This window comes from Urocitellus parryii, unplaced genomic scaffold (genome assembly GCF_045843805.1).
Source record: "Urocitellus parryii isolate mUroPar1 unplaced genomic scaffold, mUroPar1.hap1 Scaffold_118, whole genome shotgun sequence".
Taxonomy (NCBI): domain Eukaryota; kingdom Metazoa; phylum Chordata; class Mammalia; order Rodentia; family Sciuridae; genus Urocitellus; species Urocitellus parryii.
Window position 1 is genome coordinate 74892 of NW_027551893.1, and position 23013 is coordinate 97904.

The 23013-nt window shown below is 62.4% G+C and overlaps 2 protein-coding genes across 5 annotated transcripts; one reads left to right on the forward strand and one right to left on the reverse strand.

Moving 5' to 3' along the window:
• The first annotated feature begins 1004 nt into the window (after positions 1 to 1004).
• On the forward strand, positions 1005 to 7280 carry LOC113190514 (podocan-like protein 1). Its single transcript, XM_026399845.2, has 11 exons — positions 1005 to 1046; positions 2608 to 2829; positions 3499 to 3592; positions 3833 to 3897; positions 4007 to 4116; positions 4631 to 4787; positions 4994 to 5109; positions 5513 to 6170; positions 6639 to 6787; positions 6875 to 6992; positions 7179 to 7280. The coding sequence occupies exons 1-11, from the start codon at positions 1005 to 1007 to the stop codon at positions 7278 to 7280; spliced, it is 1833 nt and encodes a 610-aa protein (XP_026255630.2).
• A 374-nt stretch (positions 7281 to 7654) lies between these two features.
• On the reverse strand, positions 7655 to 22914 carry LOC113190473 (coiled-coil and C2 domain-containing protein 1A). Of its 4 annotated transcripts, none has more exons than XM_026399787.1 (29): positions 22633 to 22914; positions 21205 to 21340; positions 18878 to 18993; positions 18736 to 18801; positions 18381 to 18515; positions 18071 to 18305; positions 16164 to 16282; positions 15811 to 15883; positions 15611 to 15682; positions 15387 to 15517; positions 15247 to 15319; positions 14494 to 14627; positions 14089 to 14200; positions 13845 to 14017; positions 12323 to 12445; positions 12175 to 12233; positions 11979 to 12095; positions 10391 to 10464; positions 10261 to 10319; positions 10117 to 10168; positions 9936 to 10035; positions 9771 to 9861; positions 9430 to 9567; positions 9285 to 9346; positions 8723 to 8786; positions 8512 to 8638; positions 8266 to 8342; positions 8140 to 8187; positions 7655 to 8072 (listed from the first exon to the last, which is right to left on the reverse strand). In XM_026399787.1, exons 1-29 carry the CDS (start codon positions 22690 to 22692, stop codon positions 8052 to 8054), a joined length of 2847 nt encoding a protein of 948 aa, XP_026255572.1. In that variant the 5' UTR covers positions 22693 to 22914; the 3' UTR covers positions 7655 to 8051. The 4 variants fall into 4 exon arrangements, with proteins under 4 accessions (XP_026255572.1, XP_026255570.1, XP_026255571.1 ...); XM_026399785.1 differs by having other exon boundaries at positions 9285 to 9349; XM_026399786.1 differs by having other exon boundaries at positions 14089 to 14203.
• Between the last annotated feature and the right edge of the window lie 99 nt (positions 22915 to 23013).

Consider the following 23013-nt stretch of genomic DNA (forward strand, 5'->3'; position numbering starts at 1 on the left):
ATTCCAATAGCAGAAAGGAGAAAGGCACCCTCTTTTTTCCTCAAGTCACTTATGCGTCTACCCTGTTAGCTAGAACCTGGTGACATTCAGCTATGAAGGAAATGTCCTTTATCCCAAGAAGCTACGTGTCCCGTGAATGAGCAGTAATTTGTGAATCGGATCTAGATGAAGGCTGACGGGGGAGCCCGGCCTCAGCCTCTCTCTCTCGAGGTTGGATCCACTGTGGGCCCATCAGCCTGTGCCTCCTACTTCCTGCGACCAAGCCTGAGATGAGATTGCGACACTAGTGCCCACGGTGTTCCCTCGACTGTCCCTCGTCTCCCTGACCCCACAGCCCTCCCTGACCTGGGGACCAAGCCCGGACAAACCGTCCCACACATGCAGCCGGACCCTACGTGTGTTCCCTCCTCAGCCCCAGCGTTGATCATGCAGGTGTGTGCTGGACGGTGAGGTGACGGCGGTGGACTGTGCTCCACCCACGTCCTGTGGAACTGGGCAGGGCAGGCCGGGGAGAGGGGGTTCCTGGCGGGGAGATAAGGCCGGTGCATTATGTACAGGAGGAGGGGTTAGAGTCCTGGCCAGGCCACACATTCTCTCCTTTGGGACGATAGGGAGGTGACAGTGGACATGTGCCCAAAGCTAGGCCCATGAGATTCCAGCTTGGGGCTTCTGCTGAAGCCGGGGTTGGGCACATTTGGCTGCTGGGATCATACGCTGCACAGGTGAGCCTGCTGGTGGAGAGGCGGAGACAGAATCCACCAGGAGGACGTCCTTGGAGCTCCTGGATCCAGCTGAGCCTGAAGGACATATTCCCCAATCTTTCCCTTCATGAGGCAATAAATGCTGTTTGCATGAGTTAGTTCCATTTGGGTCCTCCATCCTTCCCGAGTGTCCCCAGCCACTTCAGAAACGCAAACAGCTCGGTGCTTCCCTGGGGTTAAGATAAGGCCACAGGACTTTTGAGTGTTAAAACTAGAAAGTTCCAGGCAACACCCTGTTCATCGATGGCTCCCTCCCTGCCCCAGATCACGCCTGCGTCCCTCCAGGTGCCTCCTCAGAGACAAATGCACCAATCCCCGTCTCCAGCTCTGCGTCTGGCGGCCCCCCTCCATCATGCCCGGTCCCAGCCTGTCCACCACTCCGCCACCCCCCGGGGGAGCGCGAGGCAGCTGACGGGCCCAGCTGGTGAGCGGAGCTGCTGGGGGTCTGCCCCTGGGTGGAGTGGAGACCTGGGGTCCCTCAGGCACTGCCCTCCATACGGTATGTCAGGGTTAGGACCTGGAATGTCCCCATGGACTCGGGTACTGAACACTGGGTCCCTAATGTGGCCACGTCAGAGGTGGGGCTCTCGGGAAGGCTCGGGAGGGCTCTGATCTCCGGTCAGCCCGAGGGGGTCATGGCTAGATGGACCACAGGGAGGTGATGGCAATGTAGGAGGTGGACCGAAAGGAAGGGAAGGTCCTGGGGGGGGCTTCCTGGTGACTCTCCTGTCCCCAGCCACTTCCTCTCCCTCGGCTCCCCGGCTGCCAGGAGGTGAGCTGTTTTCTCCTGACGGGTCCCTTCTGCCATGATGTTCTGCGTCACTTGAGGCCCAAAGCAAGGGGGTGAGGTGACCACGGACTCTGAGGCCAGGAGCCAAATCCATCTTTTCTCCCTTAGGTTGATGGCCTCAGGTATCTGGTCACAGTGACAGAAAGGGAACCCAGGATGACCTCGCTGAACTCTGCCACGCACCTGGGAGGTGGGACAGCCGTCGCCCCACTTACAGAGGGGGACACTGAGGCCGAGAGGCGGTGGGTCCAGGCTGAAGCCGGTCAGGCGGCCGGGCTCACTCCCAGACCCGCGGCTGCCTCTGCCTTGGAATTTCCCTCCCGCCCTGTGGCCATCTGGGGAGGGGGTGCCAGCAAGGCAGCGGGAAGGGGAGAGGGAGGGGGGTGGTGGCAGACCCCGCCGAGGGTCCCCAGGCTGGTGTGTGGCTGACAGGCCCAGTCCAGGCCCCCTTGACCCCTGGCTGCTGGCCTGGCTCCTTGGGGACTCTCGGGTACCTCCCCAAAGCCGCCCGCCCCCCACCCTGTGGTTGGCCCAAATACCAGACAGGGCGATCTCAGCGTTTCCTCGAACATTCCTCCTCCCGGCCCAGCCCCAGGCGGGCTGAGGTTACAGAAGCAGAGCTGGGTGGCTGGGCAGGGGGGACAGAGGGGGACGGAGGGGGACGGAGGGGGCCGAGGGCTGGGCTGGCCGGTCCTCACCACCCCATCCAGCCGCCTGCCCTCCCTCCCTCCCCAGGGCGGGACGGGGCTGGGCCAGCCGCCCTGCGCCCCTGGGAGAAGGCTGGGGGGTGGCCCGTGTGGAGATGGAGGACGGGAGCGGTCACAGCAGAGGTTCCAGGGGGTGACTGCCCGTGGCACCAGGAGCCCTGGTCTCAGGGTGGGCAAGAAGGCCGAGCGGGGGCTGCCATGGTAAGGTGCGGCGGGGTCCGAGGGGGGCCGACCCGGCCTCCAGACTCTGCCGCTGGCTGTGGTGGTCCCTCCCCATGAGGGGATGCTCCCGTCGCCATGGCGACCCGCACTGGCCTGGGGCCACGCTGACCCCTCCCTCCACTCCCAGCGGCTGAGTTTGCTGCTGTTGCTGCTGCTGCCGGGACCCCCGGTCGCCCCTGGCATGGAGGACCCCACCTTTCCCCACCCGGGGGAGAGCTCGCAGCCCCCGCCGCGGGCCTGCCCCTGGCGCTGCTCCTGTCCCCGGGATGACACGGTGGACTGCGCCGGCCTGGACCTGCGGCTGTTCCCGGACAACATCACCAGGGCTGCTCGGCACCTCTCCCTGCAGGTGGGGCCCAGGGAGCAGAGGTGGGGACCCAGGGGTCAGAGAGGAGAGAAGCCGGGGGGACAGGGAAGCCGTGGGCGGAGGTGTGGGGGCCACCTGCAGGAGTGACACCCCAGCAGTGAAGAGGCTGAGCCGCGGGGGTCTGCAGCGGAGGTGAGGGAGGTCGCGTGGGGGGGGGGCGTGGGAGGGGGAGGGCTGGGGCTTGCGTTCAGTGGTGGAGGTTATGGGTGCCGGGGTCAGAGGTGGGGTGCCTGGGGTCAGGGTGGGGTGCTGGGGTCAGAGGTGGGGGATTATGTGGGGCTGACTATGGGTGGTGTGAGTTGGGGGTCAAGGTCTTGGTAGCTGTGGGATTTTGAAGAATTGGTGTAAATGGGGCATTTGTGCCCCAAAGAGGGACACTGAGGTCCAGGGAGGTGGCAGAGTGCAGGTTCCAACCAGACAGGCTGGCACCCATCTGGGAGGTTTCGTGGGTCCGAATCTTGGAGGGGACTGGGTTGTCTGTGGTCCATGTGGGGCAGTGGGGCCTTGGAGGTGGCTTGTGGTCAGGGCCATGGGGTGACTGGGGTGGACTGTGCGGTGCTGGGTGTCTGGACTTGTTTGGGCTGATGGGGGCTTGGGGTCAGGGCTGAGCAAAGGGCCGTGGGGGTCACGGTGTCCATGCCCCCCCTGCAGAATAACCAGCTCCAGGAGCTCCCGTACAACGAGCTGTCCCGCCTCAGGGGCCTGCGGACCCTCAACCTGCACAACAACCTCATCTCCTCCGAGGGTCAGCACCGTGCATGTGGGGCCACGGTCGCAGCTGCCCCTCCCCTGCCCGCCCCCCCCAGGGCTGTGGGCAGCTCTGCGGCACTTCCCAGAAATGCCCTGTGCTGAGCAGGGTGGAAACTTGGGGGCCGGGGCAGCTGCGGCTTCGGAGTGGGGGCGGGGGGCGGGGACCCGGTGCCTGGGGAGCCGCCTGTCTCCAGCCCCCAGCCTGGGTCCCCTCACCGCCACCCCGCCCGCCCAGGCCTGCCTGACGAAGCCTTCGAGTCCCTCACCCAGCTGCAGCACATCTACGTGGCCCACAACAAGGTGAGCGCCAGCCCAGCAAGGGTGTCGCCTGGGAGGGGTCACAGCACCTGGGAGCCAGGGGTGGCAGAGCGGGCTGGGGGGCTCCAGGACAGCAACTGTGCCCTCGCAGCTCTCAGCAGCCCCCCAGTTCCTGCCCCGCTCCCTCCGTGTCGCCGACCTGGCTGCCAACCAAGTGGCGGAGGTCTTCCCGCTCACCTTTGGGGAGAAGCCTGCACTGAGGTAGCCCTGGCCCTGGGAGGGACTGAGGGGGCGTGGCCTGATCTGGGAGGGACTTGGGCGTGGCTTTGTCTGGGAGGGGCTGAGGGGCGTGGTCTGGGGGGCGTCGCAGGGGGGTCTCTGCACTGGGGGTCTGGGGGTCCAGGGCCTTCGAGCTGCGGGGAGGCCTCTGGGCAAGGGAAAGGCGCCAGGGCACACTTACACTCACCCCCACCCACACACACTCCCACCCTCAGTCCCACTCACACACTCCCACTCACTCCCACTTTCACACCCACACACTCACATCACGATCACACACTCTCTTCCCACACACTCCCACTCCCGCACTCACACAATCACACATGCACATTCACAGACTCACGCACACACACACACTCCCATTCACACTCCCACACACACTCACACACACACACTGACACTCCCCGGTGCTGTGGGCGGCTCTGAGCTGGGGTGCAGGGCCACAGGGGCTGCGGGTGGCGAGGCGGGCTGGTGGCCGCAGCCTGGCTCCCCTCAGGTCCGTGTACCTCCACAACAACCAGCTGAGCAACGCGGGCCTGCCCCCTGATGCCTTCCGCGGCTCCGACGCCATCGCCACCCTCAGCCTCTCCAGCAACCGGCTCAGCTACCTGCCGCCCAGCCTGCCCGCCTCCCTGGAGCGGCTCCACCTGCAGGTGCCCCCCTGCGCCTCGTGGCCCACTGTCCCCCTCGACTCTCCTCGGGGGGAGTCCTCGTCTCCTTGCTTTCCACCCTCCCAATAGACCCCCAGAATTCCAGTGGCAGGAAGGCGAGCTCCTTGGCCCTCCCTTCCTCAAGAGCCTTCCGTGGCTCCCTAAGCCTTGGGTCCCAGATCCTGAGTCCCATTCTCTCCCTCACCCAGAACAACCTCATCTCCAAGGTGCCGCGAGGAGCCCTGAGCCGCCAGACCCAGCTCCGCGAGCTGTACCTGCAGCACAACCTGCTGACGGACAGCGGCCTGGATGCCGCGACCTTCAGGTGGGCAGGGTGCAGCCTCGAGGTGCAGCTTCCAGCCACATGGGGGTAGCACTTCCAGCCTTCAGCCCCCGCCCTGCAGGACTGCTTCCCCAGGCCTCATTTGATGAGTGCCTACTGTATACCGGGTTCAGTGGAGCTCCTGGCAGGGGTCTTTGTCCCCTGCTCCTCGGCACTGAGGTTTTATGGTTTAACGTCCCAGCTCCATCTCAGGCCCAGAAGTCTGCCCCGTCACCCCCACAGCTAACCCTCAGGCTGGCACAGCTCTGAGCGCCCCACGTTTGCCTCCCCCCCACACTCAACCCGGCCCCCAAGTTGAGGTCTGCGCTCACCTGACTCAGGACCCTCCAGTCCCCTGATGGGAGACTGGGCCTCTCAGAGCCGGCTGACCTCCCTCCCCCACCAGCAAGCTGCACAGCCTCGAGTACCTGGACCTGTCCCACAACCGGCTGGCCTCGGTGCCTGCAGGCCTGCCCCGGACCCTGGTCGTCCTGAACCTGGGCCGAAACCACATCCGGCAGGTGGAGGCGGCCCGGCTGCGGGGGGCCAAGGGCCTGCGCTACCTGCTGCTGCAGCACAACCCGCTCGGGGCCTCGGGGCTTCCGGCCCGGGCGCTGCGGCCACTGCGGGGCCTGCACACGCTGCACCTGTACGGCAACGGGCTGGACCGCGTGCCCCTGGCACTGCCCCGCCGCCTGCGGGCCCTGGTGATGCCTCACAACCACGTGGCCATGCTGGGTGCCCGAGACCTGGCCGCCACGCCTGGCCTCACTGAGCTCAACCTGGCCTACAACCGCCTGGCCAGCGCCCATGTGCACCACCGGGCCTTCCACCGGCTGCGCGCCCTGCGCAGCCTGGACCTGGCCGGCAACCAGTTGACCCTGCTGCCTGCGGGCCTGCCCGTGGCCCTGCACACCCTGCGGCTGCAGCGCAACCAGCTGCGGACCCTGGAGCCTGAGCTCCTGGCTGGGCTCGACCAGCTGAGGGAGCTCAGCCTGGCGCACAACAGACTCCGCGTCGGTGACATCGGGCCCGGCACTTGGCACGAGCTGCAGGCCCTGCAGGTCAGGGAGGCCGGCCACACAGAGGGCCCCCAGCTTGTCCCAGGGCCCCCCCATTCCAAGGTCCTGCGGTGCTACAGAAGGACCCTGGGCTGGTCAGACAGGCCCAGCCTGGGACCTCCCTGTGCCACCCAAGTCTGGTCCTTGCCAGCCCCCTCCCACCCACTGGGGATGCAGCCGGGCAGGGGACACGGCTCCTGTCCCCCTCCTAGTTAGAAAGGTCAACAGAGTCCCAAGTGTTAGGCAGTGATGAGGGGTATGGGGACACCCGTCTCCACCAGGGATTCGCTGCAGGAGTGGGAACCCCAACTGTCTGTGCCCCCAGGATGACAACAGGGCCTGCCCTGGAAGGGACTCAGGTCACCTTTATGGAGTGAAGGGACAGGCCACCATGGGGGTGGGGGAGAGGAGGAGGAGCCCCCGGGAGTGGAGGTTGGGGTGACCAGTCACGGTGCTCTTTCCCACCTCCAGGTGCTGGACCTGAGCCACAATGAGCTGTCCTTCGTGCCCCCCGACCTGCCCGAGGCCCTGGAGGAGCTGCATCTGCAGGGCAACCGCATCAGCTCCGTGGGCCCCGAGGCCTTCCTGGGCACGCCCCGCCTGCGCGCCCTCTTCCTCAGGTGCAGGTCGGGGCTGGTGGGCGGGGGCGGCCTGCTGGCCACAGTGGCCTCCCCTGCCCCTGCCCTCATGGCTGCCTCTCTGTGCAGGGCCAACAGGCTCCACATGACAAGCATCTCGGCCGAGGCCTTCCTGGGCCTCCCGCACCTGCGCGTGGTGGACACGGCAGATAACCTGGAGCAGGTCCTGGTCCGGCTGCCATCCACAGTACCGCATCGGCCACAGCGGGGGCCTGAGCCGAGAGGGACCTAGCTGAGCCGCCCTGGCCCCTGGGGCTGCCCCGGGTGTGGACTACAGAGGCACCGGCCACCTGGGGCCTGGGACTCAGGGCCTGGGCCTGCTCTGCAGGAGGGGAGCTGGCTCAGGCACTGGCTAGTTCCGCCCTGTGCACAGCTACCAGGGGAGGGCCTGAAGCGCAGGCTGAAGTTCGCTGGCCTCCAGGTTCCCAGTGTGAGGACCACCCCCACCCTGTCCCAGATGGAGGTGGCACAATAAAGCCGAAGCTTTCCAGCCCTCCCAGGGCCAGGTGCGCTTCTGGGGCGCTCCCCTGCCTTCCCGCCACGGCCCTGCCCGGGCAATCGTTCAAGTCCCCTGGCCAGTGACCAGCAGGGGAGGATTCTGAGGTCCTGAGACACAGTGGGTCACCCTGCAGCCAATGCACAACCCAGCCTTATCCCCAAGTGCACAAGGCCACCTGCTGCAGAAACAGGAGGCAGATGCGCGGACCCTCAGGGTCCACTGCAGCAAGTGGCGGTCACGTGCACCCTGCAGGGCTGCCCGTTCCTTCCCAGGGTCGGGTCCGGGCTATGGGAGACCTGGCCTGGCCCCCGAGCCACAGTGAGAGGCAGACAGGAGAGCTGAGCCGCGTGACCCTGGCTGTTTATTCCACGTTCGGTCCTGGGGCCCTGGGCAGGTGCGACCCCCGGGGGCCGCAGGGCTCAGTGGCCTTAGTGGCTTCTTTGGGGTGTGGTGGGAGGGCTGAGGGGCTGAGGCTGGGGGACAGGAAGTAAAGTGCTTGCAGGGCTCTCGTGGCTGGGTCCCCGCCGCCCTCCCTTGGGATGTGCAAACAGGACTCTCCGGGGCCCAACCAGCCAGGCCTGGGTGAGGGGCACTGTCCCCGATGGCCCTGTCGGGGCATCCAGCTGAGCTGGGGGCCTGGACGGGGGACGAGTCCGGAATGTACTGTCCGCTGATTGTCTGCTTGGCGGCCGGGTCAGTTCTTCCCAGCAGCAGGGGCCGAGGGCTGGCTGCCCGCGCGCCAGGCCCTCACCTGCGGAGCCGCTGCAGCTGGGGGAGAGGCCGGGGTCAGGGCCACCATGGCACCCGGTGCCCACCCGGCCCACAGGACACTTACCTCGTTCTCGACCAGGTTCCGCCGGTACAGCGCCTCCTTGGCGGCGTCCTAGGGGATGGGCGGTCAGCAGGCAGTCCTGCCCCCCCAGCCCTCCCCCCGCCCAGCCCACCCGGCTGCCCAGCTCACCCTGCTGCCGTCATTGCCCAGGCGCCGGGCGGCCTCGGTGTAGAACTGCAGCTGGCGCTCCAGATGGGCCGCGTACTCTGCAGGTTGTGGGGGTCTCAGGGTGCAGGCCGGTCCCCCACCTGTCTGCCCCAAGCCCCTAACCTTGGGGCATCTGGGTGCCCACTCCATGCCCTGCACCCCGCGCCCCTGTCCCTCCAGATGCCGGTCCCCAAGCTCCTGTTGCCGCTGTCCCCTCTGGAGCCCTACCCCTCCGGAGGCTGGCACCCCCCTGCTCCAGCTGTGCCCTCTGCCACTGGCTGCGCTGCACGATGTCCTGGTACTGCTGGGCCACCTCGGGGGGCACCGGCCGCCGCGCCTGCCTCAGGGCCAGGATCTGAGGGCCCAGAAGGTGCCTTGAGCGTCCAGCCTGGACCTGCAGCCCCCAGGCCCAGCCCGAGCTCCACAGGGCGGCACCCACCTTCCGTTCCAGTCGCTCCTGGTCGAAGGCCAGCACACTGAGGCTGTGCAGGGGCCGGGCCGACCTGGGGGAAGGGAGGCAATGCGGGGTTGCCCCACCCCACCCCACGGGTTCCCCAGGCACTGGGGACACACGCCAGGCCCACCCCAGTGCTGCCAGGCTCACAGCCAGGCTGGAAGATGGCCGCACACCCAGGCCACTGTGTCAGGATGGGTTCCTGCAGGAGTCAGCGGCCAAGTTGGGACCCAAGGGAGGAGGCAGACTTGGGCAGAAGACAAGGGGGCAAGGGCAGGCAGGGGTAGCGGTGCTAAGGGCACCAGAACACAGGAGCTCAGAGGCCAGGGAGAACCAGACATGGCCTCCAACAGGAGGGAGCGGCAGAGAGAAGCCGGGATATTCCGGCAATGGTCAGATGGCAGAAGGTCTTAAATATCAAGGGAGGAGTTGAAACCGGATCCTCCAGAACAAGGGTGCTAGGAAAGGTGTTGAAGCAGGACAGGGACACGGTTCAATCTGTGCCTGATGGGGACTGTCCGGGAGGGACTGAGATGAAGCCACCTACCTGTTCCCTGGCTCCCTCGAGGGGGCAGGAATGGGCGGTGCCCTCCCTTTAGGCCCAGTGACCTGCTGCAGGGGACAGAGTCCTGTGAGTCTTGAGTCCCCTGAGCAAAGCCCCCCTCCCTGGGTGCCGGCGGGCAGCGTCTCACTGTGGGCACAGCCGCTGGCACAGGGTCGATCACCAGCCACCTCTCGGTCGTCGTCTCCAACTGCTGAGTGGTCAGTGGCTCCCGGATCCGGACCATCACCTCCAGCCGCCCCCCTGTGGGCCGGCGACCATCAAGGACCTGGGTGGAGTGAGGGGACACTGGCAGTGGGAAGTAGGCAGGGCTGGGGGACCAGGGCCAGGACCCGGGAGAACCATGACACTGCCCGGGGACGCGGCCCAGCTGTCCTCGGGGCAGCGGTCCTGGTCCTGGGTGCACGCGGCCGGGCAGTGGGGAGGCCTGGGAGGAGGGACTTTGGGTGTCTCAGTAAAGGCACCCCTCACCTCGAGGATTTCCCGGACCTCGCAGGCCGTCTCCAAGGCGTCCAGCTTCAGCTGGGCTGTCCCCAGCACGCGGTCGGTCTTGAACAGCCCCCTGTGGGCGGGAGCAGGTCGGTGGGTTCAGGGCTGTGCCACCCCCTCCCGCACCGCCCTGCGCCCTGCGCTCACCCCTTGTGCACCACTTCGAACTTGATGCCCTTGGTCTGGATGGCCCTGCGGAAGCCGCGGTGGCCGCGGTTGATGCTCAGCTTGAACTGCTCCTTGAATTCTGCGGGGGGCGGAGGGGGAGGAGGTTGGGGGCCGGACACCAAGGGCCCCCTGGGCAGCGGGGCGGGGCGCCCTGGCTCACCTGGCGAGTCCGTGTTCCTGACCACGCTGGTCTTGTCTTTCTGAGCTTCCTCCTGGGTCGGGGGCGGGAAGGTGGTCAGAGCTCAGGGCCGGCCTTGGACTTCCCGCTGGGGCTGCCCCCCCCCCCCCCAGGCTGCCCACCTACCACATTGGGATAGGGGAAGTCGAACCGCACAAAGATGTCCAGGTCGCCGGGGGACAGCCCTGCGGGCAAACGAGGGTTCCAGCGGGGCAGAGAGGCGGTCCCTGCCCCCAGCCCGGCCTCGACCCCTCACCTGGGGGCGTGGGCAGGTTGACGCCCTTCACGATGAAGAGGAGCATGTCGCTGCTGCTTAGGTCGGAAAAGATCCTTCCGGGCGGGAAACAGGCACCTCAGCCGCGGTGGCCCCACTGAAAACCCCGCCCTGGCCACCTCTAGAGTCACAGACCGGTTCTCCGTTCAGCTCTGCCACGGCCTGACTTCTGGGTCTTTCTTTGGTCTGCACGCACTTATTTGGTACCTACTATGTGCCAGCCAGTGCCCTTGCTGTTGGGGACCTTCCCTTCCATTAGCAGTATTTCTTGAGCTCCCCACTATGCCTACCTACTAGGCTCCCCTACATGAGGTGAGACGTTCCCTTAATATTCCTTGAGACCTACTGAGTGCCACTGAGCACCCTTGCTGCTGGGCCCTCTTTCATTAAATAACATTTCTTGAGCACCTACTACACCCCCGGCACTGACTTAGCTGTTGTGGAAATGTCTCTTAATTTTCTTGAGTCCTACTATGTGGTAGCTAATGCTTTAGCTGCTGCAAGACTTCCCTTAATATTCCTTGAGTCCGACTATGTGCCAGTCAGATTGCTGGCTGCTGGGAGACCTTCCTTTAACATTTCTTGAGTACCTACTATGTGCTAACCAGTGTCCTCGCTGTTAGGTGGCCTCTCTTCATGTGACAATATTTTTGAGTACCTACTATATGTTAACCCATGCCCTAGGTGCTACGGGACCTTTCCTTCACTTATTATTATTTTTTTTCTTAGTTGGACACAATAGCTTTATTTTATTTATTTTTACGTGGTGCCGAGAGTCGAACCCAGCACCTTGCATGTGCTAGGCAAGCACTCTACCACTGAGCCCCAGCCCTGCACTTACTATTTCTTGAGTCCTACTATGTGTCAAGTAGTGCCCTAGCTACGGGGGCAAAGGAGTCAACGAGACAGACCCCCATCCCTCGGGGGGGTCTGACTAACTGAGTGGACAGATGCCCAGGGAACACAATAACAGAACCAGAGAAGAATTCAAGACTCCAAATAGGGGATAGAGCAGAGCTCACTCAGGAGGGGCTGCTCTATACAGGGTGACCAAGGAGGGCTCCCAGGGGAGGAGACAGTATAAGGACACTGGATATCGAGAAGGAGCGACCCCAAGGCCTGGGGAAGAGGGCCTGGGCAGAGGCAGCAGCTGGTGTGGAGGAGGGACCCAGAGAGATGGCCACAGAGCTCCGGGAGGGGGGCAGGTGAGAGGCGAGGTGACAGGGAGACTGGGGTGGGCGCTCCCAGTGTGGCAGGAACCCCGAGGCTCAGTGGCCAAGCCTGACTCATACAGTCAGTGGGGAAATGGGACCGTCCCTCAGGGGCAGGAGGACTTAACAGGCACAACATGGGGGGTCTCCTGTGAGCTCCCTCGGCCCCCCTGGGGCAAGGTGCGAAAGTGTCTGTCACCGCCCACAGCCCTTCACTGGCACCTTGTGCCTGCCCCAGGGTCTTTGCATGTTCTGTGCTCTCCCCTCCCCGCCAAACCCTTCCAGAGCTGAGTCCTAAACCAGCTTCCAGGGAGCAAGCTCCTCCCCAGGAGTGTCCCAGGTGGGGACAGGGGCCTTACTTGATGATGTTAAATGTTCTCTGCTCGAAGCGGGCGGCAGGCGTGGGGAGACCCCGGGCGAAGGCCTGCTTCAGAGTCTCCATGCTCTGCTTGCAGCCCTCTGCCAGTTTCTCAAACCTGCGGCGAGAGGCCCCGCTCAGGCCCTGGCTCAGCCCAGGCGGGGGGCTCGATGGCCTGGCAGGCGCCGTGCACTTACTTGCTGGCCTCGGCGATGTTGCCCAGGTGGGTGAACTGGTTCGAGTGGTTCAGGCACATCTACGAGAGCAGAGGCAGTGAGGCTGGGCGGGGGGCCGCAGGCCGGGCGGGGGGCCGCAGGCGGTGTGGGCTGGCCAGGCGGGCCTCACCTCGTGCTGCTGCCTGATCAGCTTGGTGAGCTCGCCATAGCGCCGGGCGGCCTCTGGAGACAGGCCTGGGCCGGGCCGCTGGACCAGGACAAAGTCGTCCTTGTTGACAGGAGCCGGCGGCACCTAGGAAGAGAGGCTCATGGGGACAGGCCTGTGCTGGCCACAGCATGCCCACGGAGGGTTCTGCAAGCTCTCACTCCTCTCTGGAGGCCACCCTTGCCTGCTGCTGCACCCCCTCCCTCTGGACTGGCCACATGGCCCTTCGGCTGACACAATGAAGCTGTCCCTGTCATCCAAGCCATCTTTACAGAGCCCCTACTGTGTGCAGGCCCTGCTCTGGGGCTGGGGACCAGCAGTGAACAAGAGACTAAAATCTCTGACTCAGCAGGAGACTGACATTGTCTGGGGAACACAAACCTCCCGATGCAGTAACAGACAGCAGAAGCTTCGGGAAGTACAACATTGGGAGGAAGAGCAGGGGTTCTGGTTAAAGGGAGGGATTTTGGATGGGAGGTGGGAGCAGCCTTCTGGAAACTTCAAGAGTCTTCAAGAGGCAGCAGAGAGCCGGGCAGGGCGGGGCGGGGCACATTCCAGGGAGAGGACAGCATGTGTAAAGGCCCCGAGACTGGAGTGTGCCTGAATGTGAGTGACAGCTGGAGGATGGGAGCAAGGCAGCAGGTGGAAGAGACAGGGAGGGAGGTGACAGAGCATATCATGCAGGGTCCCTCGGGCCACAGTAGGGGGCCTGTACTTATGGTGTGCTCCTGTGGTCCCCCTACTAGGACAGCGGCTCCACGAGGTGGGGACTTTGGTCTGGCTGCTCAAAGCTCTGTCCCCGTGCCCAGGTAGGGCTGGACACCTGGTATGAGCTCTGTAAATATTTTCCACTGTGGTTGCTGTTTCATGGCCAAGGAGTCCTGGCTGACCCGAAGGTAGGAGTCACTGTCCCCGCTTCCCCAAGGAGGGAAATGATGCTCAGAGCAGAGCGAGCAGGCCTTCCTGGGGTGGCAGAGTCCGTTAACTGCCCCCCCCCCCCCCCGCATGGGACCCCCTTGCCTGGTACAGGGGTCAGGCACAGAGTGACTCAGCAGGAGACTACATGTCCCAGGCTCCTTTGCAGCTAGGTGTGGCCATGGGACAATCCTGGCCACTGGGAGACAAGCAAAGGTGATGTCACTTCCTTATAGGAAACTGCTCTGCCTTTTTCTCTCACTGCTTCCCAAGGGCTGGAGGCCGGAGGGCAGGGAGCCACTTGGATCATGTGTCCCCGGCGGGCGCGGGGCAGAGCAACAAGAGGGACGGAGGCCCGGTCCTGGAGGCTCTCTTGTTTAGGGCTCCGCCTGCGCTGAGGGTTCTATGCAAGAACCATGTCTGCCTCGCCCTGGCTGCTATCTTGGGGTGGCCTATTTGTTATAGCAGCTTAGCCTCGACCCTAACTAATACATCCAGATCCCACAGCTGCCAAGGGGCTGCAGCCCGACCAGCGGATGCCGGGGCGGTTCCCCTGGGCCTGAGGGTTCACCTTGGCGATGTCCACGGGCAGCCCGTTGCGGGAGGCCTCCAGCATGGGCTCCAGCCCCTTGGCCTGGCGCAGGTGCATCTTGGCACCCTCCACGTCGTTCTTCTGCTTGGCGCGCAGAGCGGCCTGCAGGAGTTGCTTCTTGCGGCCCTCCAGGAAGGCCAGCTGCTGCTGGGCTGTGGGCAGAGAACCTCGGTGGGCCGCCCGGAGGGCCACGAGCAGGCAGCCGGGCAGGGGGGGCGCTCACCTCTGGTGGACGTGGCTTTGGGGGCTGCTTTGGCTGTTGGCGCTGATCCTGACTGGGGGGCCTTTGGGGGCGGGGCCTTGGGCTGGGCCACCGGGGCCGAGGAGCCGTCCTGCTGCTGAGGGGGACGGAAGTGAGCTTCCAGGGCCGTCAGAGCCACTCCCAGGCCGGCCGACACCAGCAAGGACCTGGTGTTTAATACCCACGACCTGGCGCCTGGGGTCCTCAGCAGCCCTGGAGGCAGGGGTTCTGGCCATGCCCACCGTCCAGCTGAGGGGACCGAGGCTCAGAGCACAATGAGCAGAATGCCTGCCCACCGCCAGGAAGTGGGGGCGCGGGGCGTGCGGCTGGTTCACACCTGGGACTCCCAGGACTAGCCCCCTGCCACCCCCTGCCTCAGCCTCTCACCTTCCTAGGGGCCTCATCCTCCTCGTCCTCTGGGCCATCTTCCTGGCTGGCCAGCTTCATGGCCGTCTCCAGGACCCCCACCAGGCTCTGCTGGGCAGGCTCACTGGCCTCCAGGCCCTGGATGGGAGGAAAGCCTGCCCGGCCGGCGGAGCACAGTGAGTGGGGTGGACACGGGTCCCCACCTGCGGAGCCCGGGCCTGTGGTCTACTCTGAAGTCAAGGAAGGAGCTGCTGCGCGGCCTGCGCGGGACCAGCCATTCCCACCGCCCTCGGCCCAGCGGCCTCCCTTCCCAGGCCCCAGGACTCCACGGGACTCCAAGAAGCAGGTCCTGGGTGTCCTCTGTGTGAGGAGGTGTGCGGGACACGGAGGGTGATCTGGCTGGAGGCCTCCAGGATAAGGGGGGCCTAAGATGTGGACAGATGACCACCCTCATGGGGGACCCGCAGCAGCTCTGACAACTGAAGAGGCTCCTGGCCCTCGGGGCTGGGGAGAGCCAAGTGAGCGGACGGCCAGTGCCCGACGACTGGGAAGGGGGGGGTAAGGCAGTGGGCAGGGGGTGGTGTCCAGACGCCTCCATCTCCAGCGCTTGCCAATCTCCCTGGCAAACGCTTCTGTCAGGACAGACTCTGGCCCACCCTCTGAACCAGGCTGGCAGAGGTCCCCAAGTCTGGCTGGCTGCCGGCTCCCAGCAGGAGACAGGACGGAGCCTGTGAAGGCCCAGAGGCTGCGAGACTGGGGATGGGCGGAGCCTACCTGGGGGCACCGGCAGCTCAGCCACGTCCACGGCTCGGCCGGCCTTGTGGGCTCGGATCGCATCTTGGTATTGCTGTGGGACACACAGGTGTCAGGGCGCCGAGCGAGGTCCCCAGGGCTGCCCACCGTCCCCCACGCACCTTGACAATGCGCTCATGCATGCGGGCCTTCCGCTGGTCACCCTTGGCCTTGGCCTGGGCTGCGGCTACATGGTATCGCTCCATCCGCTGCTCCAGGGCCTCCAGGAGGGTCCGCGGGGGCGGGGGAACCTCTGGGCCGGACAGGGTGGGGGGCAGGTTAAGGGTTCAGGGAACAGGAGCTGGTCTTGTGCTGGCCTGCCCACCCGAGGGCCCCCGCAGCCTACCTGGCGTGGTGGGTGCTGTGGCAGGAGCTGGGGGCGGCGGTGTTGGTGACGGTGGGTCTGGGGGCAGCTGGTCTGGGGACAGAGAGGTCCAGTCCAACAAGAGGCCTGCTTGACAACCCTGACCCCCACCCAGCCTGGTGGCACTGAGGAACAGGCAGCAGCAGCAGGCTGTCCCAGGGGGTGGCTCGGTGGGTCCTCACCAGGTGGAGGGGGCAGGCGGGACAGGTCCACGGGCTCCCCTCGGCTCAGGGCCTCCAACACGGCATCGAAGCTCTGGGAGAAGGAAGGGGGCATCAGGGGAGAGGCTGCAGTGGGGCCGGGGTCCCAGGGGACGCCCGGGCCCTGACACACAACAGAGGCGTCCGGGCTCCAGCCCCTCCTTGCACGGTCCTCTGGATCCTCCTGCAGTGCCCGTGCCCTTACAGGGCAGGTAACCTGAGGCTCCATGGGGACAGCCCTGAGGGCCGGCCAGTGGCCAAGCAGCACTCAAACGTGGGTCGCCTGACTCCACATGGAAGCACCCTGTCCACCCCCCACTGTCAGGGGGACGCACCTTGGCCACGCGGAAGTGTCTGGTGGCGGCAGCTGTGTCTCCCTGCTGCTTGGCGTGGAGGGCGGCCAGCTTGTACTCGCGCTGGCGGCTCTGCAGCTGGGCCAGGGAGCTGCAGGGGCCTGAAGGAGAGAACCGAGCACCAGAAGCCGCGGGCCTGGGCTCCCTGGGCCACGACGGTCACGGGCCCCTTTACAGCTGCCTAAACTGAGGTTCTGAGAGGGACAGACGCTGCCTCCCCAAGAGCACGCGTCCTGGAGAAAGCACGGTGGGACCAACCCAGGCCCGGAAGGCTGTACAGCCACCGTAGTTTTGTCCCCAAGAGAATTCTAGAAGATTCATGAATGCTCACATTTTTGACATCTGTCATTTTTTAGTCTTTTTTTTTTTTTTTTTTGGCACTGGGGATTGAACTCAGGGGCACTCAGCCACCGAGCCATATCCTCAGCCCTATTTGTATTTTATTTGGAGACAGGGTCTCACTGAATTGCTTAGGGCCTTGCTAAGTTGCTGAGGCTGGCTTTGAACTCATGATCCTCCTACCTCAGCCTCCGAAGCTCTGGGATTACAGGCGTACGCCACCGCACCTGGCTCATTTTTTTTTAAATCTTGAGTTTAACAAGTATACACGGGGGACTGGGGCTGTAGCTCAGCGGCAGAGCTCTTGCCTAGCATGTGTGAGGCACTGGGTTCGATCTTCAGAACCACATAGAAATAAGTAAATAACACAAAGTGCCTACCTACAACTAAATATATACATATGTATATATATATATATATACACATATATATATATATTTAAAAAGTATACGAGGTTCTTAAACCTAGCATCTTACAAATACTGACATTTAGAAATGGTTCTGGGTATGGAACCCAGGGCCTCACACATGTTAAGCACGCACTCTCTCTACCACTGAGCGACATCCCCAGACCCAACACTATTCTTTTAAATCTAATATATGTGAACAACCTTGGTGATTTCAAACTCACCAACATTCACTTATTTTGTCTATTTTAAAATATTTTACTGGGAGCAGGGCGCACACCTAGAATCCCAGGAGTTCGGGAGGCTGAGGCAGGAGGATCAAAAGTCCAAAGCCAGCCTCAGCAACTTAGTGAGACCTGTCTCAAAATTAAAAAATAAAAAACACAGGCTGGGGATGCGGCTCAGTAGTAACAGCCCCAGAGTTCAGTGTCCCTTCCCTCAAAATATATAAATGAAATAAAATAAAAATTTAAAACATGAAGATATATAAATCTTAAAACAACTGTGGTAAAATAGACACAACACAAAATTTTCCATCTTCCATTTTAACCTCTTGTGTGTGTGTCTGCGTGGTGTTAGGGATGGAACCCAGGGGCGTTCTACCACTGGGCCACATCCCCAGCCCCCTCCTTTTTTTTTTTTGACACAGGATCTCACTAGTTGCCAAGTCTGGCCTCAAACTTGCAACCCTCCTGCCTCAGCCTCCTGAGTAGCTGGGTTATGGGCGGCGTCACCATGCCCACTTGAAACCATTTTTAAGTATAAAAGTCAGTGGTGTCAACTGCGGTCACACTGTGCAACCATCACGGCCGCCCATCTCCAGAACCTTCTCATCTTCCCAACTGAAACTCTGATCCCATTAACCACTGTGTCCCCGCGCCTGTCTGGCAGCCACTGTTCCGTGTCCCATCTCTATCCCTAGGACTCTGCCAGGGGCCTCCTACGCGGGGACTCTGGGTGCCTGCTATGAGTGACCTGGTCACTCAGCACACTGTCCTCACCGTGCACCCCACCACAGCCCACACCAGGCCACCTTCCTTTGAAGGCTGAATGACAGTCGCGGTGTGGAAGGACGCACTCTGCGAACAGGAGGGGCCTACACACAGCCCCCCACCAGTGCTCCCTGGCCCTGCCCGGGGCCTACCTGGGGGCAGCTGGGGCTTAGCCGAGCCTGGGGCCGAGGCTGGGGCGGAGGCAGGAGGGCTCTCCCGGGTGACCCTGGGCTCCGGGGTGGGCGGGTCTGTGGGGACCAGCGGGGGAGGTGCCGGCACGTGGCTGGGTGTAGCTGCTGGGCCCTTTCCTACAGCCACAGGTGGCGGGATGTCCCCTTCATCGATGGCATTGCCCTTCCGGACGGAGGCCAGCAGGTTTTCCAGCGTCTGGGTGAGGCATGGGCAGGGTCAGCGGCCGGAGCCTGGTGCTGGGGCTTGTCCCAGACCTGCCCGCCCACTCACCTTGAGCCCCCGGTCGTAGCGCCGCATCTTGGCGCTGTCCCCAGCTTGCCTGGCGCTTTCGATGGCTGACTGGTAGAGGGCCAGGCGCTCCTGCAGGGTGGCCTCCAGCCCCAGGTGGGGGGCCGAGGGCTTCGGCTGCGGGGGGCCAGGCACCGTCTGGGTGGTGACCCTGCTCGGCTTCCCCTCCACCCTTCCCGGCCCTGACACACGGCCCCCCGCCAGCCTCCCCACCCAGGGGGGCAGAGATCAGGGTCTCCACAGGGAGAACGTGGGTGCAGAGGTTCCTGTCGCCTGTCAGGTCACAGGGCTGAAAAGGCCACCGGTGGGCCTGGACTCAGACCGAGGGGAGCTGTACCTGGGCCACAGGTGGCGGGGGCTCTAGCACCTTCTCGTCTTCCCCGAGGACCTCGTTCAGCTCCGCCTGTGGGAGACAGCCAGGGTGGACACGCAGCCGCTGGACGGGGCCAGGGAGAGGCCTCCCCGGGCTCGGCGCTCACCAGCAGCGCGTCGTCGGCCTCCACGTCATCGTCGTCCGTCCCCTCCTCCTCCTCCTCGTCTGGGTCTCGCATACACAACCTGGCCATCTTCTCAATGGCCTCCATGGGCAGGGGACCTGGTGGCAGGAGGCCTCCGCTAGACCACTGTCCCCTAAGTCCCCAACCTCCCATCCCAGACACCCAGGCCCTGAGGGCACAGAGGTCCGCAGCAGGACAGCAGGTGCCTTTCCTGCCCTTCACGGCACCCCAGAGTCCTCGAGCCCTCCCTGCATGATGCCACCCTCCTGCCACACTGACCTCCCTGGACTCATGTCTTCTTTATCCAGCTCAGTTCTGGGGCCAGGCTACCTGAGTTCAAATCCCAGCTCTGCCACGTTCTCCCTGTGTGACCTTGGGCAAGTCACCTCACCTCTCTGGGCTAGAGTTTCCCCATCTGTTACCCAGGGATAAGGGTTCCTTCTGCACGGGTAGATTGTGGGGACTAAAGGTAAACGAAGGTCTTAGAACGAACCACAGGCTGCCCTCATCCACAGAGAACACACTCCCAGGCCACCTGTGACGTCCGAAACCACGGATAATACCCAACCCTCTACCTACTAAGTATTCTCCTATACGCCCTGAGCATTGCCTTCTGTCCTTCCATGGTCTGTGCCCTCATGCCTGCTTTGTATCAGTACTCTCGTGCTTCGGGGCCGTCAAGTGCAGGGAAGGTCACTCAAACACAAGCACCGTGCTGCCGAGAGTGGACCTAACAATCCAGATGGCTGCTCAGTGATAGTGGGCGGGCAGCACACACAGTGTGGACACACTGGACCAAGGGACGATTCACACCTTGGACAGGATGCTGGGAGATTTCATCACACTAATTGGGACACCTTGCAATTTGGCTTATGAATTGTTTGTTTCTGGAATCTTCCATTGACTATTTCCAGGCAACTGTGATTGACTGTGGGTAACTGAAACCACAGAAGAAAAACCATGAATCAGGGGGACGCTGCACCCCTGGTCTCTTATTATTCACCTTATGCCCATTACTCAGAAGAGCTGTGCTCTAGAAACCTGCCCAGGGGGCTGAGCTGGTGGATGTCAGCTCACTGCTGGGACATGAGGTGCAGGGCCAGGTCCCTGTGAGCTTCTGGGCACTACGTTTTTTTTAACAAATATTTATTTTTTAGTTGTAGTTGGACACAATACCTTTATTTACTTATTTTTATGTGGTGCTGAGGATGGACTCAGGGCCTCTACCTGAGCCCCAGGCCCAGCCCCTGGCACAACATTTTTACTAAGTGATCAATACCCAACTTTGCTTTTGGGTGCTTCTCTTTGAAGACATCTTGCTGAATATCCGTGCTGATTAGTGAACACTGAACACGCAGCCAACAGAACGTGAACTCGCACCTGAGTGAGGTTGACCTCTGCAAGTCACCTCACAGTCCTCTGTGCTCCTAGGACCCGTCATCAGCGCGTGACCTTTTTGCTTGGGACCATTTAGAACAGTGAAATCCCCAACAAAAAGCAGGAAAATGAGAAAAGCGTGGCACTGAACAGGCTAGGAAGGACCATCGTTTACGACATAAGAGCCGAAACACGAAAGCTGAGCACGAAAGCTGAGCACCGCTTTGCTCCTGCTTCTTTGCAAGGGGCTCCAACTTTCTTACCACTCTTGAGGGTCCCCAAATCAAATGCATTGTAGTGAGGAGGCAGATCCATAAAGATGACACCCACTTGGAACAAGGACTGACTAGCAGCTAAAACATCTGAAGGCTTTGTTTAGCCTCGAGGCTCCAACTCTACTCAACCACTGCAGAGTCCTCTGCCCCCGTCCCCCCCCACCTACCCCATGGCCTTTGCACCTGCTGTGACCCCCTCCTGGAAACACTGGCTAACTCATCACCTGGCTGTTCATAAGGGGTTCCTGCAGGAATTCCCCCCCAACTCACAGATCTATCCACAGCTCTGTGCTTCCCCCACCCCACCCGAACCATGCGACAGAAAGTTAGAGGTTGGGACTGATGATAACACAGGTGTATTATGTGTCAGCTCTTGGGAAGGGCCTTACGAACCCTAGATTGACTCCTATGATGTGAACAAGTACTATTCCCATTTTACAGATGGGAAAACCAAGGCCGGCACAGATGACACGATGGGTAAGTGCTGGGATTCACATCCTCAGTCTGTGTCCAGAGTTGACTGCTTCCTCTCTCAGACCGTGCGCTCCAGGAGGGAACTCCCTCTGTTTTCCTTCCCCTATCTACCCAGTGCCCAGCTCCAAGCTCAGCCCACAGGAGGAGATCCAAAAATGTGCAGAAGTATGTTAAGCATCTTACCTTTGCCTCTGAGCTTCTCTAGGGCTGGGGGCTGATCCCCCACCAAGGCCAAGAACTCAGCCTCTAGTTCCTCATGGTTCACTCCATCCTCGGGGATCATTAAGCCATCTGGAGAGAGGTCGACCAGCAGGCCAAGCTGTGGGAACAACAAGGGTCCAATCAGCCCTTGGGCTGTCCTGCTTGGCCAGAGGCAGCCAGGATGAACCCAGAGTCCCCAGGGAAGGAAGAAAACAAGGTCTTCCTAGACAAGCCATTCCCTGGGGAGTGCCAGCAGGTCCAGACTGCAACAGGTGTTCCAAGATGGGCCTAGCCCTTTGGCACAGATCAAATGAGGCAAAGGGCAGGTGGAGAGACCTAGTTTTGTTCTCTGAACCTGCATCTGAGATGTGCAGCTACTCAAGATCACCAAAGGAAGCAGACTGCACACTTTGCCCTAAGCAAAGCCACTCTGCACACCTGGGCTTTTCCTTCCAGCAGCCTCCAAACCCCGAGGGGGCTGTGCAGGAAGGTTGGGGCATCAAGAGCAATTAGAAGCTCTGGCAACACAGTCGAAGTTCAAAGTGGGCCTTGGCCACATACACCTCTCTTCCTATTCTGGTGAACGACCAATCACGACATGATACTAGGGGTATGAAACTGCCTAGATGTAGGTCAAAATCAGCCAAATGTTGGCAATTATATATGTTCTATCTTCTAGGAATAATGATAGTGATAACATTTATTGAGTTGTATGTTCTAGCACTTTCCATAAACTATGCCAATGAATCTTCAGGACTGTCCTGTGAAACAGGGACTCTTCTGAGTCTCCATTTTACAGATGAGAGAACTATGACTCAGAGCTGTGAAGTTAAGCTGTGTAGGCGCCAGGAGGGAACTTCAGGTTGGACTCTAATAGTTGAGCACTTGGCCATGCCCTGGGCTCCCCTATCAAAGCTGTCAAACTCCTCCAGGTGTCTGGGGCAGGAAGGAAAGGGCCAAGTCACAGTCCTATGGGATAAGGGGTGGGATAAGGGATGTAGCTCTGGATGTGCACCTGGTGCTGGCCAGGCTGCTGAGCCCTATGACCTTGGGTAGGTGTCTTCACCTCTCTGGGCCTCAGTGTGCTCATCCTTACAATGGGAATAAAGAGCGTGACCTGAACAGGCTGATGCAAGGGTTTGATGTGGCGGTCTGACTGCTGCCCCTCCCTGATTGGAGCTGTTGCGGCAACAGGTGGCTCTGAACAAGGGGTGGAGAGCCACGAGTCGGGGGGTGGGGGATGCAACGCCAGCAGGCCGTACTTCGGGGGTTCAGGCCTTACCTGGGGGCAGGGACCCGGGCTCACCTAGAAGGCGGAGATGGGGCTTCCCTGGGGGGTGGGGCCCTCCCCTGAGCGTGTGACCGGGTGGGGAGGGGCTCCCCCGCCGGGGCCGTGGGGCGCAGACTCACCTGGCGGGCAGCGGCGGCGCCTCGGCCTGGGGGTCCCGGGGGTCCCTTCCTCTTGTGCATCTTCCAGACTGGATGCCCCGACCACCAGCCCCCCGGCGCCTAGCCTTGCCCTGCCTCCTCCCCCGGAGACTGTCGCCGCGCACGCGCCCTTCCTGAGCCCCGAGCCCCTCCTCGGCAACCCGCGCCCGCTAACCCCGCGCCCTCGCTACCCGGGGTGGCCGTTCCACTTCCGCCTCGGCCTTCTGGGGCCGCGACACCGGAGCGCGGCCACTGGACTAGCCGGGCCCGCCTTACCGAAACTACAATTCCCGGCAGGCAGTGCGCGGGAGCGCGAGCACGCATGCGCCGGGCGGAGAGCGGAGGATCTCGCCTCCGCGGTTC